Source organism: Triticum aestivum, chromosome 4D (genome assembly GCF_018294505.1).
Source record: "Triticum aestivum cultivar Chinese Spring chromosome 4D, IWGSC CS RefSeq v2.1, whole genome shotgun sequence".
In the NCBI taxonomy this organism is placed as follows: domain Eukaryota; kingdom Viridiplantae; phylum Streptophyta; class Magnoliopsida; order Poales; family Poaceae; genus Triticum; species Triticum aestivum.
The window spans coordinates 60,623,841-60,650,227 of NC_057805.1; the positions used below are offsets into that span (position 1 = coordinate 60,623,841).

At 48.1% G+C, this 26,387-nt stretch overlaps 1 protein-coding gene across 1 annotated transcript; it reads left to right on the plus strand.

The window, feature by feature from the left end:
- Window positions 1-677: 677 nt before the first annotated feature.
- LOC123096203 (putative clathrin assembly protein At1g33340) lies at window positions 678-3,287 on the plus strand. The gene is made up of 3 exons (XM_044517849.1): window positions 678-2,014; window positions 2,416-2,743; window positions 2,989-3,287. The coding sequence occupies exons 1-3, from the start codon at window positions 899-901 to the stop codon at window positions 3,285-3,287; spliced, it is 1,743 nt and encodes a 580-aa protein (XP_044373784.1). The 5' UTR covers window positions 678-898.
- Window positions 3,288-26,387: the final 23,100 nt, after the last annotated feature.

The following is a 26,387-nucleotide window of genomic DNA, read 5'->3' on the forward strand; positions in this document are numbered from 1 at the left end:
GTTCCACACCTTCAATTTCTCTATATTGGAAAAGCAATTCTCTCTATCGAAAACATCTTTCGAGGAAATTATCGAACCTAACACTTTTCGCGTTGTGATTCGTCGACTCATCGGGCGGCACACTTTGTGCTACAAAGTGCGTCGGAACAACAACATCAACACCACCATTAAACTAAACCATGACCATGAGGGGTTGTAAAGCCCCCACTAATTTCTTGCGAGGCGTGTATATCCGAGTATAAAGCAAAGTCTAGCATTATCCCATCACTAGGTGGCTGAGGGTGAGAGATATGTTTGTGAGGAGGGGAATATAGATTATGACCCTGCTTCTCCTGGGAATGTACCTAAGTGTGGGTTAACCGTGCCTCCCCTTTAGTTAGTCCCAAAACCCTACATTCCTCCCAAAAGCTCCTTGTTTTGATGTTGATGTGTAGGAATCCATCCTCATACCAAAGAACTTGTTTGTTTGAGTCAAACCTACTGTCCATTGCCAATGGAGGAAGCCTTTGATGCTGGAGGGCACCTCATTCCAAAGGCATTTGATTCTTCCACCCAAGAGTTGACCTCCGAATATAATTTCTTGCTCTCTCTCTCCCCTCTCTCTCATGATATTAGTGGTAGTAGTGGAGGGTTAGCTTTCATCCTGCAACTCCTTTTCCCCAAGTCATAAGGCCGATAGTGGATTTGCTGATGCAGACGCTTCACTCGAGAAATTCTTGTGAAGATGACACTCATCAGAGTCTGACCATGGCCATCTATAGCTCCCTTTCTCTCTCTACCTATATCTCCCTTGGCCCACCTGCAAGTGAGTGCATGCACAAGAGGGAGTGTGCTATAACTCTCATACGCCATCTCTCTCATCTCCTCCTCTCTCTACTCTCATGAGGGCATATAAGACATGAAGGTGTTCAGAGGCAAGATTTGGGCAGCACTAGGGTCACTCATGGATCATGTAGGCGCAGCATCCAACAAGGCTTCCACGGCGGCGGTGCCAGACCGAGCGCTCCTCACGGACATCGAGGCGGCCATCGCGCGGTGCACGGACGGTGGAGGGGGCGGGAGCGTCGGTGACGACCGGCACGTGCACGAGATCCTCTTCCTCGTCTCCAACGCCCCGGGCGCGATCACCTTCCTCTCCCGCCGCATCACGGCGCGCCTAGAGGCCGCGCGGACCCCGGCCACCGCGCTCCGGTCTCTGCTCCTCGTCCACCGCCTCCTCCGCGCGGGCGACCGCTACTTCGAGCAGGACTTCCGAGGCCTCTGGGCCTCCCACGACCTCCGCGTCGACGCGCCGCGTTGCGGCTGCTCCTGTTCTCCCCTCGCTGCCTCAGGCGCCGGCGTCAACTATGTCACGGCCAGCACGGTGACCGCCACCGGCGCGTGCTCTTTCCTCCACGGCTACACGGCCTACCTCGAGGAGCGCATGCAGTGGGTGATCAACCAGTCCGGCAACCTGGAGCCCACCCGCGCCCCACCACAAGATCACGACGACAAGCCGCACCCGGCCTCCTCCTACGACGCCGTCGCCGCCAAGGAGCTCCTCTTCAAGCTCACCATGTGCCAGAGGCTGCTTGACGTCGCTGTCCAGCTCCTGCCGGACAACAACACAAGCGCCAGCGCCGCCGCGCGGTCAGCCTTCGGCATTGTCCTCCGGGAGAGCTTCAAGGTCTACGACGCCTTCAATGAAGGCATCGACGTGCTGCTAAGGTCAAGAAGCGTCGGTCGTCTCAGCAAGTCTCTCAGGGTTTCAGCTCAGGAGGTGCTGAGGAAGGCGTGCGCTCAGACGCCTGAGCTGAAAGAGTTCTACCACAAGTGCAAGAAGAGCAATGTCGGCAAGATCACGGAGTACCCCGTCGTCAGGGTCGTTACGCCGGCGCAGGCCTCGGCAATTGAGCTCATGCCGCCGGTCTGTGAAGAGGATGGTCGGAAGGAGATTGGCGGCGCCGGTGTGGTAGCGGAGGAGAACGAAGGCGACGCGCCCTTTGAGAGCAAGCTGGAGACGACTATCAGTGCGGTGTGGGTCGAGTTCGACGACGAAGATCACCAGGCTGGCCGTGAGTTTACCGGGGATGATCACAGCAGCTAGCCAGCCTAGCTATTAGTATGTAGGAGTTCTTTTGCAATGTCCAAATATATTAATTTTGAGTGATTGGATTGGTCTCCTCGATCCCCTCTTCTTGTGTGCAAGGTTAATCATTCTGAAGGACCCGTGTCTTCATTCAGCTGGCAAGAAAGCCAATAATTCTTTTTCACTTATTTCTGTTGTTTCCTTTTGTTCTTTGGTCTCCTCCTTTGTTGCGGTCTCGATATATCCTTCCGCCTAGCGTGTTTTGTGTTCTTTGCCATCATGTTTGAACTTCTAAGTGATCATATATACTCCCTCCGTCCCATAATATATGATGTGGTGATGTTCAGTATGTAACTTGGATGGATAGTGTTTCATGCGACGCGGCAAGCGATGCTCATGGCGACGCGCATGCCAACTCGCGGTGGTCAGCGTGGTACTTGCCGGTCTTCAAGGCGGCGGGGGTGCTCGTCTACTGGCGGGGTGTGGTGGTGCTGCGGGACCATGTGCTCTCCCTCGTCGACGAAGGCGGATGTGTGGTGGATCGACGCGCATGCCGCCACAGCGAGGAAGTTGTTCCGTGCGGCATAGTGCACTTCACTTCTCACGTTGCGATACTTGGAGAGGCCACTGGCCCTACGGCACAACACACCTCGAGCGGCACGAATGACAGACGAGGTGAGAGTGGTTTAAAGCATTTTTTTTCGATCCGCTGTTATCGGCATTTTTTTCTCTTTCATTTCTTTTGGGCGTGACTGTGTTGCTTTCACCCCAACACTTATCGTTGGTTGTCTCGGATGGTTGCTTTGTAATATAAAGCGGGGGGAAACCCCTTTTCGTTAGAGTGGTTTAAAGCCATCAGGGGTTGGTGGAGGGGGTGGGTTGCATTCAATCTTCTCCTTCCTCCCCAATCTAGTGCACAGAGAGCCACAAACAACCGAAACCCTCGTCGGTGATGGTGGAGATCACGAAAGCGAGGATGAGGGAGTTTGAAGGGTGGGATCCGCGCAAGCGTGCAGATGGAGGCGCGGGCGGTGCTGGATTCACTGACGGAGAAAGAATAAAGGGAACTTTTCAAGAAGAAACGCAAGCACCATTCGCTGGAGATTTTGATGTTGGCGATGGACCAGGCAGATTCAATGGATTCAGCAAGGGCAGCCAAGTGGGCGGCGTTCATCTCATTCTCCACCACGCTGTTGGCCCCGACGACGAGGGTAGATGAGGGTGGACGAAGTCCTGGTCCTCCCGGCGTCGGAACCGGTTTTAGCACCAATTGTGATCGACGAAGGCGAAGGAAGCAAGGGGAGGGGGTTCGAGGGTGCAGAGATGCTTCGGGGGAGGACGCGACGACTCTGCCATGCCGCTCAGCCCATCTGGCCCCAACACCAGCTCCGGTGGCTCGTCGCTCCACTCGCCTCGCCGGAAAGGGGATATGATCCCCAGCTGGCTAATAACCACGTCTAGTTGTTAGCCAGCAAGGAATCAGAGACCGACTCCGGTGATGATCGTAGCAATGGTATAATTCATAACTCTTCTCATGCTTGTTACTCGAAATCTGATGCACTGTCTAGTGGTGGGAGATCGACGTGTAGAGAGATCCAAAAACACCGTCGTATTGAACAGGTTAATCATAGAAATGTAGAAATATAGTAAAAAATGGAGAGATATGTGTAGAGTTTATTTCTCAGGATGTTGGGAATGTTAGACATCCATGTGATTAGGAAAGTGACCGCGAGCGGAAGAAATCCATCCTCACGGCCATTCAGGCTCTGGATTTCCGCGCGAACTCGGTCGGCCTCGGCCCCGATGAGTGGCTAATTAGGTACGATTTAGAAGACCAACTCTCCGTCATATACACGGACGAGGAGGCTTATTGGCGCTTGCGGGGGACCCAAAAGTGGGTTCTTAAAGGGGACACCAACACCGCCTATTTCCAGGCCATCGCCAATGCCGCCGGGGCGGAGTACGATCCCGTTGTTGTGGGATGGCGACACCCTTATTCAGCGGCCGGCTGACACCCGGTCCCACGTGGACGGCTTTTACAAAGCCCTCTCCGTGGCCTCCCCTAGGGGAGGCCTAGCTCTTGCTAGTAACTTCTGGTCGGCCGATCAATGCGTCTCGGCGGAGGAGAATGCTGACCTCACGGCACCGTTCTCTGAACAGGAGGTGTGGACGGCCATTAAGGGTATGAACCCAACCTCCACGCCAGGCCCGGACGGCCTCCCGGTGAAGTTCTTCCAAGCCTTTTGGGATGTAATCAAACCCGAGGTGATGGCCATCTTCGAAGAATTCTATCGGGGCACTTGCGACCTTCGCCGCCTAAACTATGGGGTCATTACTCTCATCCCCAAGGTTGCTGGCGCGACAGAGATTCGCCTATTCCGCCCGATTACCGTGATCAATGTGATCTTCCGCATCTTGGCTAAGGGGTACGCCAATAGGGTGACTCCTTTAGCCAACCGCATCACCCACCCGGACCAGTCGGCCTTCATTCAGGGTCGGTACATCCTCGATGGAGTCCTCGTCTTTCACGAGGTCCGCACCAAGCACCTAAAGGCCGTCTTCCTGAAGATCGACTTCCATAAAGCATATGACACCGTCAGTTGGCCTTTCCTTCGGGAAGTATTGGTTAGGAAAGGCTTCGACGACCGCTGGGTCACGAGGGTCATGCAGCTGGTGTCCTCGGGCCAAACCGCCATTAACATCAATGGCGAGATTTGGCCGTACTTCCCCACCTTATGTGGGGTCAGGCAGGGCGACCCATTTTCCCCTTTCCTTTTCAACATGGTCGTCGACGTGCTGGCGGCCATTCTTGACAAGGCAAAGGCGGCGGGTCACCTCCGGGGCATCGTCCCCTACCTTACCGATGGCAATGGAGTCTCTCTATTCCAATACGCCGACGACACCATTATTATGGTCGAAGGCGCCGCGAGTGATATCACGAACCTCAAGTTCCTCCTCCTATGCTTTTAGCACCTGTCGGGTCTCAAGATTAACTTCGACAAGAGCCAGGTCATGGTCTTAGGATACTCTCCCGAGGAGAGTCAGAACATTGCCAATCGGCTTAATTGCCCTTTGGGTTCTTTCCCCACCACCTACTTGGGGATCCCTGTTAGAGTTTGTGTCGAATATTGTGTACAAGGTAGGTTACAGTTGGACTTGTAGTTGTATTGTGTTTACATAGGATATGGAGTCGCGTCCTAATAGGACACTTGTATCCTAGGCCTCTCTTATATAGCGGGGGTAGACACACGATGTAACCTATCCCAACATAATAGCACAGGCGCGCAAGGGGGAGCCGGCGGCCTGTGCCGGCGCCCGGGTGGCCGGTGTGCGGTATTGTGACGGTGTCACGGGGAGGAGCGCCCATAGTCAGGCCCCGGGAATGTAGCCATATCGATGAACCTCATTAACAATTCTCGGTGTCGTGCTCTTGTGATTACTTGGTCCTCGGATGATCGACGGAGTGCCTCGGATTAACAAGTGGTATCAGAGCTAGGTTGTTCGAAGGCTGTTGGATTGTTGATCTAGAGGAAGCACTTCAAGAAAAAGATCGTCGAGTTAGATTGTGGTGCAGGTCAGCTGCGATGAAGCAGATCATTGTCACGCGTTGTCTTATCCGTGTTTGATTAAGGCACAAGGCATTGGGTTTGCAGCGATCGGGGAAACTCTGGATGCGATCAGAATTTTATTTGAGGTGAAGCAATTGAGGCTGGCTGCGTGTGTGCGTCAGATGTGCGGCGATGGATCGGGTGAATCGATCGGGCGAGCGTACATACGGTGACTTCAGCGAAATTCCCGACGAGGTCGGATCAAGCAAGCGACGAGTTTTAGTGTTCGAGATTGATTCGGTCTCGACTCTGAGATCGTCGAGACCGTGTGTTGATCTAACATGGACACAAGGCGGCCAAATCCTGGGCGCGTACAGGTGGTAGCAGATGTAGCAGTACGGGTGGCCAGGCGTGTGCATAAGGTGGCAGCCCACGGGCTGGCGTGTGCGTGTGCGTGCGCTGAAGGCCATGCGGTGGCAGACGTGTGCGCAGCACAGGCGGAGTCGCGTTGGAAGCCCCTGGTGTTGCACTGGATTGCCATGTACCAATTGTGTACTGTTGGCGGCTGCTTGGAGCTGAGTCACGGAAGAGCACACGGAAGGATGGAAAGCAGACACGAGATTTGTTTGGACCAAAAGAAAAATCTGCATTATATATGGTATTGATGTGGCATGGACAACAACACAATAAAGAAAGAGTGCTTTGGAGGTTATGGGAGGCAAAGGCTTTGGTGCACCCATGGAGACTACCAGGAAAGTAAAATTTTCTTTTGGAAGTGTTGCTAATTGCACACGAGGTTTTACCATGACAATGGCAGATTGGTGATGTGCTTACATGGCTTGTGGAGTCTCGAGCATATCGTGCAGTCGAACAAGTTCAGCTGGGTCGGGCTAATCAGTCTGACGGATCGACAGAGATGTCGGTTGGTATAGAAGACGGTGGTGGAATCGGCACTGACGACGTAGGAGCGTGATGCTGATGGTGACCGACTTCTAGGCGTGGAAACACGTGGCGCAGGCCCCGAGGGCTTGTGTGGCTTTGACAAGACTATGGCACGGGGTTGATTCAAGGTGGTGTATACACGGAGCTTGAAGTCGATGAGGCGCGGGGGTGGACTGATCATCTACCATGGAGTCATGTTGAAGGTGGAGCTGGAGTCTGGAGGGCTTCACTCAGTGCTGATTGAGGGGCTACGACGTAAGTCGACAGAGAGTCGAAGCCTATTCAGCGGGGGGAAGCAAGGGACACGTAGTTCGGACTGGAGCCCAGTGGTCTGATGGAAGCGTGAAACTCGTCATCGGTCGGTGATGATCGGTGGTACTATGCAGTGGGGGTTGAGTGGTGTGGTTTTGCGACCCTTGAGACTATGCAGTGGAGGCTCGACGCGGTAATAGCGGCGAGGCGTGCGGTACGCACGGGATATGGAGACGGGCCAGGGCTCTGGTGGTCATACATGTGGTGAGACAACTGCGAATTTGACTCGGAATGACTACAAGCAATGGTGAAATTCCTTCAAGTTTCAGACCGGCGGTCAAGAAAGGAGCGATGATGTTGAGTTCATGTAACTCTTATGTGTGACACCCAATATGTGAGTTGTTCACTTTCACGCAGGTCAATGATCAATGTGTGATGGAGTTGGACGGATACTATGGATGTTGGGAGCACAAACTAGAGTAACAAGGATCTTAATTTTGCTCGAGTGTTGGCTGTGGTCAAAAAAGAAGAGACTACAAGTTGCAGGTGGAGTCATATGGAGTCTTTGGAGTAGCAGCGGTACTCATGGGATAAGCTCAAGTCCAATGTACATGGAAGTTTGACGCATTGACGAATTCAAGGTGGTGGGGAATATTCGCCAAGGTGGAGTTTGTTAGAGTTTGTGTCGAATATTGTGTACAAGGTAGGTTACAGTTGGACTTGTAGTTGTATTGTGTTTACATAGGATATGGAGTCGTGTCCTAATAGGACACTTGTATCCTAGGCCTCTCTTATATAACGGGGGTAGACACATGATGTAACCTATGCCAACATAATAGCACAGGCGTGCAAGGGGGAGCCGACAGCATGTGCCGGCTCCCGGGTGGCCGGTGTGCGGTATTGTGACGGTGTCACGGGGAGGAGCGCCCGTAGTCAGGCCCCGGGGATGTAGCCATATCGGTGAACCTCGTTAACAAATCTCGGTGTCGTGCTCTTGTGATTGCTTGGTCCTCGGATGATCGATGGAGTGCCTCGGATTAACAATACCCATTAGTGACTCCCGCCTTACTATTGCCGATTTGAGGCCCTCGGTGCTCAAAGTGCAACACCGCATTGAGCCCTGGCAGGGGAGATGGCTTTCAAAGGCGGCATGACCATTCTCATAAACTCCAACCTGTCTAGCCTCCTGTTGTTCATTATGAGCTTCTACAGCCTGCACGAGACTCTGCACCACGAGATTGGAATGATCCAAGCCCGCTTTTTCTGCGCTGGCAAGGGTGACAAGCAAAAATACCACATGGTTCGGTGGTCGGAGATTTGCAAGCCTCGTGACCAAGGTGGCCTTGGGATTATGTCCTCCAAACGCATGAACATCGCCCTCCTTGCTCGATGGCTTTGGCGGATCTCAAACGGTGAGGGTGGTCTCTGGCTGCAGCTTATCCGGAATAAATATCTTTGCGGCCAACCCCTTGCCTTCTGCCAATGGTCCGGTGGCTCCCAGTTCTGGCAATCCATGATACAACTGCTACCTATACTCCGGATCGGGACCTCCATTGCGGTTGGCTCGGGCTCTTGTACCCTATTCCGGCTTGATAGATGGGCGGGCGATGCCCCCTTTGCCGCTCGCTTCCAAGACTTGTTCGCCATCGCTGTGGACCCTCGGGTCTCCGACGAGGCGGCCCTTATTAACTTGGGGCGCCTCGCCTTCAGGCGGGCCTTCGGGCCCCTGGAGGTTAACGCGTGGCACGAGCTCCTGGACACCGTTTCTCTTCATGAACCAGACCTCACGCAACCCGAGGACCTTGTTTCCTGGCGCTTAGAGCCTTCGGGCAACTTCTCCTCCAAATCCCTTTACAGGGCTATCGCTCCCTCTCCCGCCCTGGAACCCTTTACATTGGTGCGGGAAATCAAACTTCCCCTTAAGATCAGGATCTTCCTGTGGAAGTGGATCCGTGGGCGGGTTTCGTCTGGAGTCGAGGTGCTGAAACGTAATGGCCCCGGTGATGGGATGTGCCCCCTGTGCGGGACACTCGAGGATTCCAATCATATCTTCTTCTCCTGCGTCTCTGCCCAATTCCTGTGGAGTTGCCTCCGCGAAGCAGTAGGTGGTCGTTGGTGTAACACCAACTTCCTGGATCTCTTCGACGAGGTTCAGGCTTCGCCCCAGCCTGGCCGCCACATTAGGTGGCTGGTGATTGGGGTCCTTGCATGGACGCTGTGGACAATTCACAACAAACTAGTGATTCAACGCGTTCCCCTTTGACGATCGACTGACGCAATCTTCAAAATGTGTGGTTACTTGCAACTTTGGCGGCCGCTTAGCCGTCCCCAGGATCTTGGCGCCATCAACAACATCATCGCGACCCTCCGTGCATTGGCCATTCGCTTGGCGCCGACGCTTCCTCCACCACCCCCTGAGCCGGATTAGATCTTGTAGTTGTTGGCCTGCGTGCGGCTTGGCCTTATTTTTTATGTTTTGGGCTTGTTGAGCTGTGCCCTCAGCAGAACCTAGTACTTTTCGTCTCTGTCGTTTGTTTGTGTGTGGGTGGGTGTGAACCTTATTGTACTCATTGGCTGTGGTGGTTTGCTTTATTTATAAAGCAGGGCGAAAGCCTTTTTCAGTAAAGTGGTCGATTGGGAGAGATTATGCAACATATGTATCCATGTGTTGATTCCCCAAATTGGGGAAAATATCATATGGCTAAGATGGATATGGCTTTAATTAAAATGAAACCCCTCATACCTAGATTCAAAGATTTGTGTATATTGCCAAATTTGTTTGATGGGATTGAGGGGGATGATGATTTTACCATTGATAAGAAAGGAGTTTGTGATGAAAAGGTAGGAGTGAGTTGATAAAACATATAGTGAGAAAGTTGATATTCCTAAGAATGCATTTTTGGAAGAATTTTGTGAAGATGTGATGGATTTTGACTCTAGAGGGAAGGTGGGGATTGAATTTCAAAATTGTGATCTAGGTAGGCTTGCTGGGCTTCGACAACTGACGCGCGAGGGAGATGAAGCTCACGAGGTGGTTGGACCATGTGAGGGTGAGGGGGGTGGGGCATATTAAACCCCATCTCCATCCCTGCCCTAGAGTATCTGGATTATTTTGATTCCTTCTGTCCTGGAGAGGTTAGGTTTGCGGTGGCTAACTCGGGTGAAGAACCGGATAGAGGGGCGACGATCATGGCGGGGAGACAATGACAATGGGATGATGCCTGGAAGGGGTGGATTTGGAGGGAGGGGAAATTTCCCTTCTGGCAGAAACAACATCTCACCAGGGAGGAATTTTGGGAGGTAGGAGGACAAAAATTACGAGTATGGAGATCACAAAGAAGGGGGATGCTTTAGGGGTGGAGCTAGGAACAACAACAGTGGATCTGGAGGAGAAGGGTTCCAACAGGGGAGATTTGGTGGAAATTTTGTGGAAGATGGGAGAGGTGCTTCCGGATCTGGGAATTTTGTTGGTCAAGGTGGAAAAGGCGGCTATCAACAATATAAGGACGAGAGGTCTAAGATCGGCTTTGTAGGACAAGGGGGCAGTGATGGTAGGCAACAACAACAAGGAGTCCAGGGGAATAATCAGTCGCAAGGGGGGGGGGGCTCTGCCTGTTGCTCCCTTAACTTTTTTTCACAGGTGGTGCCACTAGGTCTTGGGGTGGGCAATTTGGTCTTCTTCCACCTGAACAATTGGCACAACAATATCATTACCTATTCGCCAATGTCCCTAAGAACAGTGTGTTGCCAGTGCCTGGTGGAGAAAGAGAAATGAATGATAGAGTTAATGGAACCAAGGGTGATGGAGGGGGAGGAAAGGGCCATATTTGTGGGAGATGCAAAGGAATTGGACATGGCAACAAATATTGTAAAAACAATATGTTTTGTGTAGTGTGCCAGAGAGGGTCACACAGATTTAAAGATCGCACCATCTCGAGACAACCAAAACCAGCTGCTAAATTTGTTGGATATGGGGCAAGAGGATTGGCATGTTTCTTGGTGCAAAACCACTCAGGAGATCTCAGTTGTGGAACATGCTAATCCAATGGCAATATTGGTAGTACACGTACTATGGGAAATTGAATGAAACTACTTTGGTACAAGGACTGACTAGGATGTTTGATTGGGGGTGGACTTGGAGAGCCAAGTTTCAAAGTCCTAAATTATTTCTGGTGAGGTTTCCTGATAACCCACAAGTATAGGGGATCGCAACCGTTTTTGAGGGTAGAGTATTCAACCCAAATTTATAGATTCGACATAAGGGGAGCCAAAGAATATTTGCAAGTATTAGCAGTTGAGTTGTCAATTCAACAACACCTGGAAATTAAATATCTGTAGCAAAGTAATCAGTAGTACAATAATATGGTGGTTTGATAGTAGTGCTATCAGTAACGGTAACAGTGATAGCAATAATTTTGTACCAGTTGTTACAGCAGCAAAAGAAATATTAACTTTGCAAGAACAATATGTGCAAAAACCGTAGGCATTGGATCGGTGAATTCGTTGGATGGTATTCATCATATAACAGTCATAACCTAGCGTGATACAGAACTAGCTCTAGTTCATAAATATAAGAGAAAAGTATGTTTTTGGTCCCTCAAGTTCCCATAAAGTATAGACTTGGTCGCTCAATTTTTTTTGGTATACATCTGGTCCCTCAAGTCTCAAAACCGGATAAGTTTGGTCCTAAACCAGATTTTGAGCACGTTGACCGGTTTTGACCGCCACAAAACCGCCGATGAACAGTAAATTTGAAAAAAAAAACTTCAAAAAAAATCTGTTTTTTTGGGATCCAATATGCTTACATGCGCAAGGTGCGACCAACTTTTCATGCTCTTTCGACACTCTAGGAGCTGGTGAAAAATAAAACAAAATTTTAATCAAAAAAATAGCCAAAATTGTTTCTTTTTGCTAGAGCCCATCCGATGTCATTTCATGACAAAATTTTGGTCGGACCTTGCGCATGTAAGCATATTGGACCCCAAACAATTTCAGATTTTTTTGATTTTGTTTTGATTTTTTTGAATTTACTATTCATCAGGCAGATATTTTTGTTTTTTACCACGAGCTCCTTGAGTGCCGAAAGAGAACGAAATTTTGTTCACATCTTGCGTACGCAAGCATATTTGACCCCAAAAAATTTCAGTATTTCTTGAATTTTTTGTGTCGAATTTACTGTTCATCGGGCGGTTTTGTTGCGGTCAAAACCGGTCAACGTGCTCAAAATCTGGTTTAGGACCAAACTTATCCTGTTTTGAGACTTGAGGGACCAGATGTATACCAAAAAAATTTGAGGGAGCAAGTCTATACTTTGTGGGAACTTGAGGGACCAAAAACATACTTTTCTCTAAATATAATGTAGGCATGTATTGCGTAAATAGTCATACGTGCTTATGGAAAAGAACTTGCATGACATCTTTTGTCCTGCCCTCCCGTGGCAGTGGGGTCCATAAGGAAACTAAGGGATATTAAGGCCTCCTTTTAATAGAGAACCAAAACAAAGCATTAATGTGAATACACGAACTCCTCAAACTACGATCATCACAGGAAAGTATCCCGATTACTGTCACCCCGGGGTTTACAGATCATAACACATAGCAGGTGCATATGACTAGCAAGATCGGATCAAGAACATAGATATAATGGTGATAACATAAACGGTTCAGATTTGAAATCATGGCACTTAGGCCCTAGTGACAAGCATTAAGCATGACAAAGTCATAGCAACATCAATCTCACAACATAGTGGATAGAAGGGATCAAGCCCTAACAAAACTAACTCGATTACATGATGAAATCTCATCCAACTCCTCACTGACCAGCGAGCCCACGAAGGAATTACCCACTCCCGGTGGGGAGCATCATGGAATTGGTGATGAAGGAGGGTTGGTGATGATGAAGACCGAAGATTCCTCTCTCCGGAGCCCCGAACGGACTCCAGATCTGGCCTCCAGATGAAGAACAGGAGGTGGTGGTGGCTCCGTATCGTGAAACGCGATGAAACTTCCTCTCCTATTTTTCTCTCCGAAAATAGGTATTTATGGAGTCGGGATTAGGGTCAGGGGGGCCACGAGGGCCCCACAACCCACCAGGGCGCGTTTGGAGGGGGTGGCGCGCCCTGGTGTATCGTGGCCAGCCAGGGCACCCGCTCCTGTGGTTCTTGGTTCCAATATTTTTTATATATTCTGAAATAATTCTCCAAAAAGTTTCGTCCAATTCTGAGAACTTTTATTTCTTCACAAAAACAACACCATGGTAGTTCCGCTGAAAACAACGTCAGTCCGAGTTAGTTTCATTCAAATCATGCAAATTGGAGTCCAAAATAAGAGCAAGAGCATTAGGAAAAGTGATGGAGACGTGTTAACTCACCCAAGCTTAACCCATTGCTTGTCCTCAAGCAATTCAGTTGACAAACTGAAAGTGATAAAAAAAACTTTTGCGAACTCTTTTGTTCTTGTTTACATATATATGCTTAAGTAGCACCCAGGTTTTCAGCAAAGATCATGACTAACTATGTCAATAATAATTCTTAGAAATTATATTAACTCATATTAATGACATAATCGACTAGCGAGCAATAATAAAATATCTCAAATGCCAACACTTTGTCAAAACAATCATGATATAATATGACAACATTGGTATCTTGCTAGCCCTTTGTGAGACCGCAAAGCATAAATGTAGAGCACCTCCAAAGTTCAAGCAACGATTAAACATTGTAATTCATGATAGAAAAGATCCAGTCATGATGCATTCAACATTAACTATACACAATGCATGAGGATGATAATAGTGCTCTCAGGTCTGGCGCTTATTTGAGAAGGTGACGACTCAACATAAAAGTAAATAGATAGCCCTTCGTAGAGGGAAGCGGGGATTTCCAGAGCTGTGAGAGCTCAAAGCTTAAATCAGAGATAAATTTAATTTTGGGAGGTGCATCCTTCCTGTCAACGTTACGACCAAGAGTTAACAATATCTTCCATGCTAAACACATTATCAGCAGTTCCGAAGCGGTAAAAGTAAAGGTTTAGAGCATCTCCAGCCGTTCGCCCCCAGGCGCTTGAAATATCGCCGCCTGGGGGCGAACCGGCGCAAAAATCGTCTTGGGGCTGGTCGGATTCCCAATTGCCGCCCCCAGACGCCGTTTTTTAAACATTTTGTAAAAGATATTCGGCCAAACTTTGGCAAACAGGACAAAGATTTGGCAAACATGACATAAAATTCGGTGTTCCACTGTTTTTTACATAGAAAACATAAAATTTACTAAAAAAAGGGCCGGGCCTACAGGCCGAAGAACTCGCTGAACGCAGCGTAGTCGCCGTCGTGACTGCTGTCGTCGTCGTCCTTCTTCTTCAGGCGGCTGTCCCTGCTAGACCCCTGCCCGGGGTCGCCCTGGCAGACAGGTTTGGCCGGTGGCGGCGCATCATCATCGCTGTCCTCAAGCACGATGACGCCCCCTCGTCGCGCCGACGGCAGCGCTCGGCGATCTCCTCTAGGGCGCGGCGCTGGCGCTCCATCTCCAGCCAGTCTTCCCGCGCCCACTTCATGGCCACCTCGTCGTCGAGCACGTCATCATGCTCGGTCTTCGCGGCGGCGAGCCCCGGCTCCGTCTTCGGCTTGACGAGGCGGGGGGGGGGGGAGCCGAGGAGGAGGCACGGCCGCTCTCGTTGATGACGATGCCGACACTACGGGTGCGCCGGCCAAGCGGCGTTTCTACGGGCTCGGCCTTGACGCTGAAGAGCGCCGGCGACCTGGAGGAGTGGGTGGAGGATCAGGAGGAGGAGGAAGAGGAGGAGGACCCGCCCAACATCCTCCTCGGCATCCATGGGCGGCCGCAACTCCGGCGGGGGACCGGGGCGGTCGGGCACGTCAGCGGCGGATCGTTGCCGCCCTCGAGGTACTCAAGGACGGCGTGGAGCATGCGGCCGGGGCGCCCCACCACAGGTGGCGGCCATCGCTATTTTTGCTTCCCCTCACAATTGACGCGTTGTTGATGGAGGCCAGCCGCTCCGCCTGCCCGCGTTCAAAGTAAACCGCCCACGCCTCGTGGTTGCGGGCGTCGTACTCCGGGAGGGCCCGCTGCTCCTCCGACAGAGAAGCCCGCACACGCTCGATCTCGACATGGAAGTAGTCGGGGTGCTCGACGTCGGTCAGCGGGGGGACCGGGACGCCCCCGCCGCTGAGCCTCCACCGCCCTGGCGCGCGCATGTCGGGAGGCGCCGGGTAGTTGGCTTCGTGCAGGAGATGGGTGAAAGTGCAACTAATACCTGGGTGGTTTTGGTAATCCATAACAACATATAGCTCATTGAACTAATATCCTTTCAAGATGATTATTTCAGAAAGTTCAGTGATTGACATGGCATGAACTAGAGATGTGGACCCCTCAAAATGCTAAGGACAAATATTGGCAAAAGCTCAAGACTCTTCATTTCTTTTAGAGATCCAAGATCACATTGAGTCCATAGGAAAGCCAATACTATTAAAAGGGGATGAGGTGTTGCTTAATGGTCTACTTGCTCAAAATGCTTAGTGATATGCTCCAAAACCCTCAACTACTTTCTCATATCCAAATATGTCCAAAACCTAAAGTCAAACTCGGCCCCACCGATTTGATTCAACCGGCGCCACCGAGTTCACTTGACATAGCCATAGCCATAAACCCTAATCAGTTCGGTCCCACTGATAGGGATCTCGGTCTCACCGAGATGGGACTGCAAACTCTCTGTTTCCCTTCGTAACTTTTCGGTCTTATCGAAATGAGCGATCGGTACCACCGAGTTTGCCTGACCAACTCTCTGTTTGCTTGTTACTGAAATCGTATCACCGAGTTGAAGTAATCGGTCAAACCGAGATTAAGTTTTGCCCTAACCTTAGCACATCGGTCCCACCGAGTTGATCATGTTGGTCCCACCAAAAATCCTAACGTTCACATTTTGGACTAAATCGGTCTCATCGAGTTCACCTATTCGGTCTGACCGAGTTGGCTCTTTTGTATAATGGTTAGATTTTGCGTGGAGGCTATATATACCCCTCCACCCTCCTCTCCATATGAGAGAGATCCATCAGAACGTGCCTACACCTCCAGCATTCATTTTCTGAGAGAGAACCACCTACTCATGTGTTGAGACCAAGACATTCCAATCCAACCACAAGAATCTTGATATCTAGCCTTCCCCAAGTTGCTTTCCACTCAAATCATCTTTCCACCATAGCCAAATCTGTGAGAGAGAGTTGAGTGTTGGGGAGACTATCATTTGAAGCACAAGAGCAAGGAGTTCATCATCAACACACCATCTATTACCTTTTGGAGAGTGGTGTCTCCTAGATTGGTTAGGTGTCACTTGGGAGCCTCCGTCAAGATTGTGGAGTTGAACCAAGGAGTTTGTAAGGGCAAGGAGATAGCCTACTTCATGAAGATCTACCCAAGTGAGGCAAGTCCTTCGTGGGCGATGGCCATGGTGGGATAGACAAGGTTGCTTCTTCGTGGACCCTTCATGGGTGGAGCCCTCCGTGGACTCGCGCAACCGTTACCCTTCATGGGTTGAAGTCTCCATCAACGTGGATGTACGATAGCACCACCTATCGGAACCACGCCAAAAATCTCTGTGTCTACATTGCGTTTGCCACTCCAAACCCCTCCCTTTACCTTCATATGCAATGATTTACATTCCGCTGCTATACTCTTAGAATTGCATGTGTAGGTTGATTGCTTGACTTGTGCTAAGTTGTTAAAATCTGCCAAGACTTAAAATTGGGAAAAGGCTAGATTTTTATTTGGTCAAGTAGTCTAATCACCCCCCTCTAGACCTACTTTCGATCCTACAAGTGGTATCAGAGCTTTGGTCTCCATTCGCCTTGATTTCCATATTTTTGGTGATCATAGCCTTGGTTTCACAACCTAGGAGAGTATGGCGTCTAGTGAGGGAAATTACCACCGTAGAGGTCCTTACTTTGATGGTACTAATTTTGCTAGTTGGAAGCATAAGATGAAAATGCATATTCTTGGACATAACCCCGCCGTTTGGGCTATTGTGTGTATTGGCTTGCAAGGTGAATTCTTCGATGGAAGGGAACCGAATCGTGAAGCTACCGCAGAAGAATTGAAGATGTTGCAATACAATGCTCAAGCTTGCGATATCCTTTTCAACGGATTATGCTCCAAAGAATTCAATAAAATCAGCCGTCTTGAGAATGCAAAGGAAATTTGGGATACTTTGATTGATATGCATGAAGGTACTAACTCCGTCAAGGAATCCAAATTGGATGTGCTTCAAAGTCAACTTGACAAGTTCAAAATGAAGGATGGTGAAGGTGTCGCTGAAATGTACTCTAGGCTTGCTCTCATCACAAATGAGATTGCCGGCTTAGGAAGTGAAGAGATGACCGACAGATTCATCATCAAGAAGATCCTAAGAGCCTTGGATGGAAAATATGATACCGTGTGCACATTGATCCAAATGATGCCCAATTACAAAGATCTCAAGCCAACGGAAGTCATTGGTAGAATTGTTGCTCATGAGATGTCACTCAAGGATAAAGAAAGCTTCACAACAAGTCTAGTGGTGCTTACAAAGCTTCATGTGATGCTCCTACATCATCAAGTGAGAAACAAGTCTTCAATGAGGAATTGAGCCTAATGGTGAAGAACTTCAACAAGTTCTACAAGAGTAGAAGCAAAGAGAGAAGTTCCAAGTCAAGGTCCTACAATGACAAAAGATATTCTAGTCGTGATCGCAATTGCTACAATTGTGGAAGACCCGGACACTACTCAAGTGAGTGTACGACTCCCTACAAAAGAAGAGAAGACTCACCTAAAAGGAGAAGCAAAAGAGAAGAATCACCACCAAGAGAAAGAAGGAGTAGAGATGATCATTATGAACGAAGATCCTCTCGCAGAAGCAAGGATTCGGAAAGGAAGGACAAGTCATCAAAGAGCTACACAAGACGAAGACATCAAGCTCATGTTGGTGAATGGGTATCCGGTTCCGACTCCGACAACCACTCTGAGAGAAGCTATCACTCCGACTCTGAATATACTCAAGATGAAGGTGTTGCGGTCTCGCACTTGTGTCATCCAACTCCTACGACATATTTGATTCACCAAATGAAGGGATTGGAAGATGCTTCATGGCTAAAGGCCCAAAGGTATCACACCCCGAGTATGTTGATTTCAATAGTGATGAAGATGATTTGCTAGGTGATGATGATTTACTTGTTGACAACTCTAGTGATGAAAACTATGATGAAACTTGCTATTAATCATGCTAATCAAGATAAAACGAATGACGATGATAAGAAGGAGATTGAGTGTCTAACTAAAGAATTAAACACTCTTAAGTTAGCTCATGAAACTACCTTAGAAGATCATCGAGAGCTTTTAAAGACTCATGAGAAGCTACGCTTTGAAAATCTCAATCTAGAGCAAGAGCATGGGTTCTTAAAAGCAATCAATGATGATCTTCGTAAGAAAAGTTCTTCTTACATTGCCAAGAGTTTACTCTTGTCTACTTACATGCCACAAGTAAAATCTAGCAACAAGAGTAAGAAAGATTCTTCTTCTAGTAGTAACAATAATCATGTTAAATCCAATATTGTTGCTTCTAGTAGTTCTCTTGATTCCACTAATGATTCTCTTAGCCAAGTTACACTTGAGCAAGAAAATAGCTTATTGAAGGGAATTATCGAGAAAGGTGTTTACAAGAGCCTTACCAGGAGTAAGCAATTTGAGGAAATTGTACGCAAGCAAGGAAGGCACCGGAAGAGTCAAGGTGTTGGTTTTGAACACAAGTTCAATGCCAATGGAGTTGAGTGGGAAGAAGATCAATACCCCATGACGAAGTTTGTTCCTCAACAAGAGAAGTATGATCCCACTTCTTTCAAAGGAACACAAGCTCAAGATGATCTTCCACCACAAGACCACAAGATAAAAGGCAAGGACAAGCTTCAAGAGGAGATTGATGCATTTGAAGAAGCTCCAAAGGCCTTAGTCAAGTGGGTTCCCAAGACTACATCAAGTTCTACTTCATCAAGTACGACTACAAACCCAAGGATTCCCATCAATATGATGTGGATCCCAAAGAAGAAGAACTAGAGAGTTCTTGAGGGTGACTCCGCCAACAAACTTCACTCATATTCATTTTGGCAAGGACAAGTGCAATCAACTTCACATCTTGCACTAGTTCAAGGAGTCACAAACCCTCTTGTTGGTAAGACAAGGGACAAGGTAACCTAATGCTTTCATGGACAACATCATGTGTGAATTTCACTCTATGTCTATGGATATACTTGTATGTTCCTTGTGGGACTAACCCATGTAGGTATTGAAAGTGCAACTCACTCCAATGGGTTGCTCCAAATGATCTACATCAACATTGAGTATCTACATCTTCAACACCTACCTGAAGTCATCATCGACAAAACCCAAGGTTAGTTCATCCCTCTTAGGGGGATATCACATCTAGGGGAGCTTTGCTCTAAGAATTGAGCTAAAGCAACTCTAATGGTGTGAACACAACAATGCTTTATGTAAAAGTGGTAACCCCACTTGTGCTTAAACGATGAATATGACCTATGATCAAATGTTCTCATTTGACTCCTAAGTCAATATACTCATATATAGATGACCTAGTCATCGCCAAATTGCTTGATAGATGCTAGAGTGACTGTGCATGCTTTGCCACATATTTCATTTTCTATCTTATTGTGTGAGCATGTCGATTGCATATTTTTTCCCATTCGAGAACATCCATTTGTTGCTTTGGTTGTTTGGCTTTATCTTTTTGCCAAATGGATGGACAAGAATGCCTAAGAACTCCCTCTAGCTATCTATGTTTTTCTCGTCTCAAACTCTATTCATGCTACATCACAAAGTTTGAACAAGTCGAATTCGGACCCTCCGGGTGAGGAGCACTCAGAGTCACCGATCCGTTAAGGGCTTAACTTCCAAAACCTCTTAGTGTATTTTGGTCTGACCGATACATCCCATTCGGTCATACCGAGTACATTGAGTTGATCTAGTTTTTGATCTCGGTGCAACCGATTTGAACCTTTCGGTCTCACCGAGTTGCAGCAACCGCTTGCGATTCTGCATCTCGGTGTCACCGAGTTGTTCCACTCGGTCACACCGACAGTGTCTGGATATATATACCCACGGGCTGAAAATTTGGAAATTTCTCCAAACCCCTTCACCCGCGCCTATCCAGCTCTGCCGACTCGTGGTCTCTGGATCGTCGCCTCGTCGCCCGCGACCTCCTGCTGCTGGTTTCCTCCGCCGTCAACAGAAATCTTCGCCGCTGTTGTCGCCGTAGCGGGTTCATCACCAAGCTAGGGTACGAACTCAACCCTTTGTGCTTTCTTCACTCCGATTCTTAGCACAAAGATCAATGCCTATATTCTTGCCACGATTGAAACGACTCTATCCACTGCAAAACTCCATTAGATTAGATTTGATGCAAAAATTTAGGTTTAGGTTTCCGTCAAACTCATCTCAGACCGACCGATATTAGAATTTCGGTCTCACCGATTTGGCCCAGGCCATTGCACATGTACTACTCGGTGTGACCGAAGTGTACAAATCGGTGTGACCGAGTTTACTTTCTCTGTGAAACCCTAGCATCTTGGAGTCACCGAACTGTGTCTCGGTATGACCGATTTCACATGTTTAGACTCTAAAGCTGCTTCGGTGTCACTGAGTTTGTAATATCGGTAGCTCCGAAATGCTTTCTGTAGAAAACTAAAACTAAGTTTTTGACTCAATTGTTTTGCAAAATGGCTGTGCTTTGTGATACTCATCTACTCCATCTCAACCAATCTATTCACATGGATAGCTTTCAGTGTCAGATATGTCATACCAGAGTGATAGCCAGAACAAGTCCGAAGAGCACCAAAATCTCAGTGAGGGCACTAGTCCTTCAAGCAGTTATGATGAGGGTAGCAGAAGCACCCAAAGCAACCTTCCCAAGGCAGCAACAAGGACAAGGAGGAAGAGAAATTTAGATTTTGAAGATGAAGACTTTGTTGTTGATGAAGAGGTCACTTCCAAGAAGAAGTTGATCAAGAAAGAGCAAGTAGCTGCTGCTGCTGGCATCACGCCAGGCATGAAGAAGGCTCCTGCTCAGAGGAAGCCCATGTCTAAAGCTAGAGCTTCCACTCAGGAAACAATGGAATTCACTCTTGAACCAAGAGAAGAAGCTGCTGGAGGCAAGAAGAGGAAGGAAAGGGTCAAGAAGACCATAGCCAGGGTGATTGGCAGATCCTCAATGATGAAAGACCCAGCTAAAGATGAGGATGAAGATGAGGAAGAAGAAGAAGCTGCTGCACCTCCACCAAAGTCTCAAAAACTTATGGGTGATGCAATCAAGTCAAGGGCTGCTCCATCTAAGCCCAAGACTGCTCCCAAGCAATCTTCACAAACTCAAGATCCCAAGAAATCTACACCCAAGAGATCTACTAGGAACATCCTTGCTGCTGAGAAGAACAAGGCCCCAGTGCCTGAGAATCAGGAAGAGGAAGAGCCCCAAGTGCTCAGAAAGCTCAAGCCCAAAATACCAGATCATAATGACAACCATCCTGTTGCTGAAAACATGAAGGAGAGGAAAGATGCAGGTCTCAGATTGTGGAGACAGTCAGATCCATATGCTACAAGGAGAAGGACTGCTATGGACTACATGTTTCACACTAAGGAACATCAGGACTTCTGTGAGACAGTCCTCCTGGACAAGAAGCCTATTGTCTGTGATATGAAATGGGTTGACAGGAAATTCATTGATGACAATGAGGACTACTTCCCTGGAGTGCATGAGAGCTTCAGACTAAATGGAGTTGACAAGTTTGTGGGTCAGAAATTGACCAAATGGAATGATGAGTTGATCATGCAGTTCTACTCAACAGCTCATTTTTACCCTGATGGCAAGACTGTCTGGATGACTGATGGTACTAGGTACCAATCTTCCATTGATGAGTGGGCTAAACTAATCAATGCTCCTGAAGAGGCTGAGGATGACATTGATGTCTATGCAAAGCCCAGGAAATATCACAACTCCATGGCCAATATGTACAAGGAGATACCTGACAAAGCCTTGGAGACTTAGAAGCTTGGCTCAGTGTACTATCTGTTGTCTGGATTGGCCACCATGAACACCATATTGAGGCATACTTTGCTGCCCAAATCAGGAGATCATAGGATGATCAGAGGCCACTCCGTCAACTTGCTTCAAATGTTTGATGTGCCACAGAAATTCAAAGTGATGAGCTTGACAGTTGAAACAATCAAGAGGACTGCAGCTGATCAGAAGAGATCATGTGGCTATGCTCGACACATTCAGATGCTCATTAATTCCAAGATGGGCACATGCACAAACTTGCTAGATAGAGGGCACCTTCCCTTGAGGCCAGATTTTGAGGATAACATAGTTGTCATGGATGCTTCACATCCTACTTCAGTTGAGGCTCAAGAGAAGAGAGAGAAGGCACAGCCAGAAAAAGCTTCAAAGATTCCAGATCCCTCAGCAGTCAATCTCAAGACCAAGCAGGACCAGCTCAGCTATTTGCTTGAGGCCACTATGAGAATAGAGAAAGGACTAGCTACCCTGACTCAAAATCAAGAGAGCCTTGAGAGGATCTTTGAGACAAAGCTACATGACTTGGATGTCGAAGTCACTGAGATTCAGACTTCAGTTGAGAAGATACAAGAAGACCTTGAGGACAGGAGTGACAAGACAACCACATATGCTTATCAGAGGGTGCCTAGAAGACTGAGGTCTGCAGCAGTGCCAGTGATTGACACTAGAGCCACAACTTTAGCTCCTACAGCCACAGCCTCAGTTGCCCCTCCAGTGGCAACCCCTCCAGTTCCTCAGACGTCAGCCGAAGTCTTTGCAGATGCTATTCTCTCCACGCCATCTTCGCACTCCGGAGCTCCCGGAGATCATGCTTAGAGTGCCGTATAACACTATGCATTTTCGATCTTTTTGGTAACTTGTTGCCAAAGAGGGATAAAGTGTATAGATCATAGGCTTCGAGAGAGAGTGTGTGTGTGTGTTTTGCTTCTTATTTATCTCTCTTGCTACTTGTTTGCTCGCTTTGCTTGTGTTTGCTACAATATTTATGCTTGTGTGTGAGATACTCCCATGATCATGTGGTTGATCATACTATGCTTTATTATGCTATGCTTGAATGATTCTATCTTATATCTTGTGTATGATCTATCATATTTGTCTTGGTGATGAGTGCATTTTATGTATGTTCTATCATTTTGAGCACTCCACCAAGATGTATGTGACATGGAAGAGTAACCCATGAGCCTAATCGATTGTGCATTTGCATTCAAAAGCAAATCATAAATAATGCACAAATTTAGGGGGAGCTCTTTCTTATCACATACTTCTCAAAGCGACGATGTATTTCATTCTTATTATCATTTGTTGAAGCTTTGATCTATATGTTGTCATCAATTACCAAAAAGGGGGAGATTGAAAGTGCAACTAATCCCTGGGTGGTTTTGGTAATCCATAACAACATATAGCTCATTGAACTAATATCCTTTCAAGATGATTATTTAAGAAAGTTCAATGATTGGCATGGCATGGACTAGAGATGTGGACCCCTCAAAATGCTAAGGACAAATATTGGCAAAAGCTCAAGACTCTTCATTTCTATTTTAGTGATCCAAGATCACATTGAGTCCATAGGAAAGCCAATACTATTAAAAGGGAATGAGGTGTTGCTTAATGGTCTACTTGCTCAAAATGCTTAGTGATATGCTCCAAAACCCTCAACCACTTTCTCATATCCAAATATGTCCAAAACCTAAAGTCAAACTCGGCCCCACCGATTTGATTCATCCGGCGCCACCGAGTTCACTTGACATAGCCATAGCCAGAAACCCTAATCAGTTCGGTCTCACCGATAGGGATCTCGGTCTCACCGAGATGGGACTACAAACTCTTTGTTCCCCTTCGTAACATTTCGGTCTTACCGAAATGAGCGATCGGTCCCACCGAGTTCGCAGTGCAAACTCTCTGTTTCTCTTTCGTAACGTTTTGGTCTCACCGAAAGGAGCGATCGGTCCCATCGAGTTTGCCTGACCAACTCTCTGTTTGCTTGTTACTGAAATCGGTCTCCCCGAGTTGATGTAATCTGTAAAATTGAGATTAAGTTTTGCCCTAACCCTAGCACATCGGTCCCACTGAGTTGATCATGTTGGTCCCACAAAAAATCCTAAAGTTCACATTTTGGACTAAATCGGTCTCACCGAGTTCACCTATTCGGTCTGACCGAGTTGGCTCTTTTGTGTAACGGTTAGATTTTGTGTGGAGGCTATATATACCCCTCCACCCTCCTCTCCATATGAGAGAGAGAGCCATCAGAACGTGCCTACACTTCCAGCATTCATTTTCTGAGAGAGAACCACCTACTCATGTGTTGAGACCAAGACATTCCAATCCAACCACAAGAATCTTGATATCTAGCCTTCCCCAAGTTGCTTTCCACTCAAATCATCTTTCCACCATAGACAAATCCGTGAGAGAGAGTTGAGTGTTGGGGAGACTATCATTTGAAGCACAAGAGCAAGGAGTTCATCATCAACACACCATCTATTACCTTTTGGAGAGTGGTGTCTCCTAGATTGGTTAGGTGTCACTTGGGAGCCTCCGTCAAGATTGTGGAATTGAACCAAGGAGTTTGTAAGGGCAAGGAGATCGCCTACTTCGTGAAGATCTACCCAAGTGAGGCAAGTCCTTCGTGGGCGATGGCCATGGTGGGATAGACAAGGTTGCTTCTTCGTGGACCCTTCGTGCGTGGAGCCCTCCGTGGACTCGCGCAACCGTTGCCCTTCGTGGGTTGAAGTCTCCATAAACGTGGATGTACGATAGCACCACCTATCGGAACCATGCCAAAAATCTCCATGTCTACATTGTGTTTGCCACTCCAAACAGCTTCCTTTACCTTCATATGCAATGATCTACATTCCGCTGCTATACTCTTAGAATTGCATGTGTAGGTTGATTGCTTGGCTTGTGCGAAGTTGCTAAAATCTGTCAAGACTTAAAATTGGGAAAAGGCTAGATTTTTATTTGGTCAAGTAGTCTAATCACCCCCCTCTAGACCTACTTTCGATCCTACAATGGGCTTCCCACTAGTGTGCAGAGAGCGGCGGCCGAAGCCATTGGCCGCCGCCCCATCGTCGGTGAACCTTTCGCCCATCGTCTGTGCGTGCATGGGGAGAGAGAGAGAAAAGAGAGTTTGTCGGCGGCGGCTGTGCACGGGGAGAGAGGGGGGCTGCGGGCGGGTGCGTCCACCGGCGAGGGAGGTGCGGCTTTATATAGCGGCCGGGGGACGGCAGCGTGTGTACGCGTGGTGGGAGGGGGCATGTCACTGCACCGCGCCACCCATGAGGAATCAATGGAAGGCTGACCGGCGGCAGCCATGGCATTGATTCCCCGCGGGAAACCGAGGCGATGTGAGGACGGCGAGGCGCGGGGGTCGCTGACTCGGCGGGCCCGCTGTTCTTTTGCACCAAAAACGATTGCCCCGGCATCCCTGGGCATCCCCCAGCGCGCCGGGTTTGGCCTGGGTCTGCCGGCGCCAGTTTCGGCCCTAACCGGCGAAAAATGGGCTTCTGGGGGCGCGACTGGGCGGTTTTTTCAGTGCCGGCGCTAAAAATGGCCTTAGGGGGGCCTGTTGGGGGCACGGCTGGAGATGCTCTTACTCCCCCTCCACCAACAAACACACTCCACGGCTACCCGAGTCCATGGGTACCGTCCATACCAACAACAGTCCTGGGGGAGTTTTGGTTAATTATTTACAATTTTTGATTTTGGGACTTGGCATCCCTATTACCGCCCCTCTTGTGCAAGGATGAGTGAATAAACACTCATCATGAGAATAATCCGCTTTGCATGGAAGATACTGACCGCCCCTATCGCTCCATGAGCGGTCCAGGCACACAAAACAAATGTTCATTTGAAATTTTAGAGGTGTCACATGCAAATTTACTTGGAACAACAGGGTAATACCGCATATAGGTAGATATGGTGGACTAATCTTTAATAACTTTGGTTTAAGGATTCTGATGCACAAGCAGTATTCCCGCTTAGTATAGGCGAAGGCTAGCAAGTAGGTTGAGAAGCGGCCAGCTAGAGAGCGAAAACGGCCATAAGCATGTATTATGAATAATCAACATTAGCATGAGTAGGATATGAACACCATGAACATAAATATCATAGAGGCTATGTTGGTTTTGATTCAACTACATGCATGAACATGTGCCAAGTCAAGCCACTTGGAACATTCAGAGGAGGATACCATGTCATCATACTACATCACAATCACTTTAATGCATGTTGACACCCAAGATAAATCATTATACACTCCTAGCCACTTAAGCATGGCATGGGAAACTATAATCTCTAATTGTCATTGCAAACATGTTTGATCATAATATGCTAAATCATGGATACTAGGTTAAACATATTTACAAAAACAAAATCAATTTGAGTTCATACCCGCTTCTCTCTACCACAGTCACTTCATCAGATATTGTCATTATTGCCTTTCACTTGCACAACCGAACGATA

What these genes read in the sequence shown, in the direction of transcription:
- LOC123096203 (XM_044517849.1), top strand. Translation starts at nt 899, where the DNA reads ATGAAGGTGTTCAGAGGCAAGATTTGGGCAGCACTAGGGTCACTCATG. An exon ending in TGGAGACGACTATCAGTGCG is followed by an intron (nt 2,015 to 2,415) that starts GTGTGGGTCGAG and finishes GGTGATGTTCAG; the next exon opens with TATGTAACTTGGATGGATAG. An exon ending in CGGCACGAATGACAGACGAG is followed by an intron (nt 2,744 to 2,988) that starts GTGAGAGTGGTT and finishes TCTAGTGCACAG; the next exon opens with AGAGCCACAAACAACCGAAA.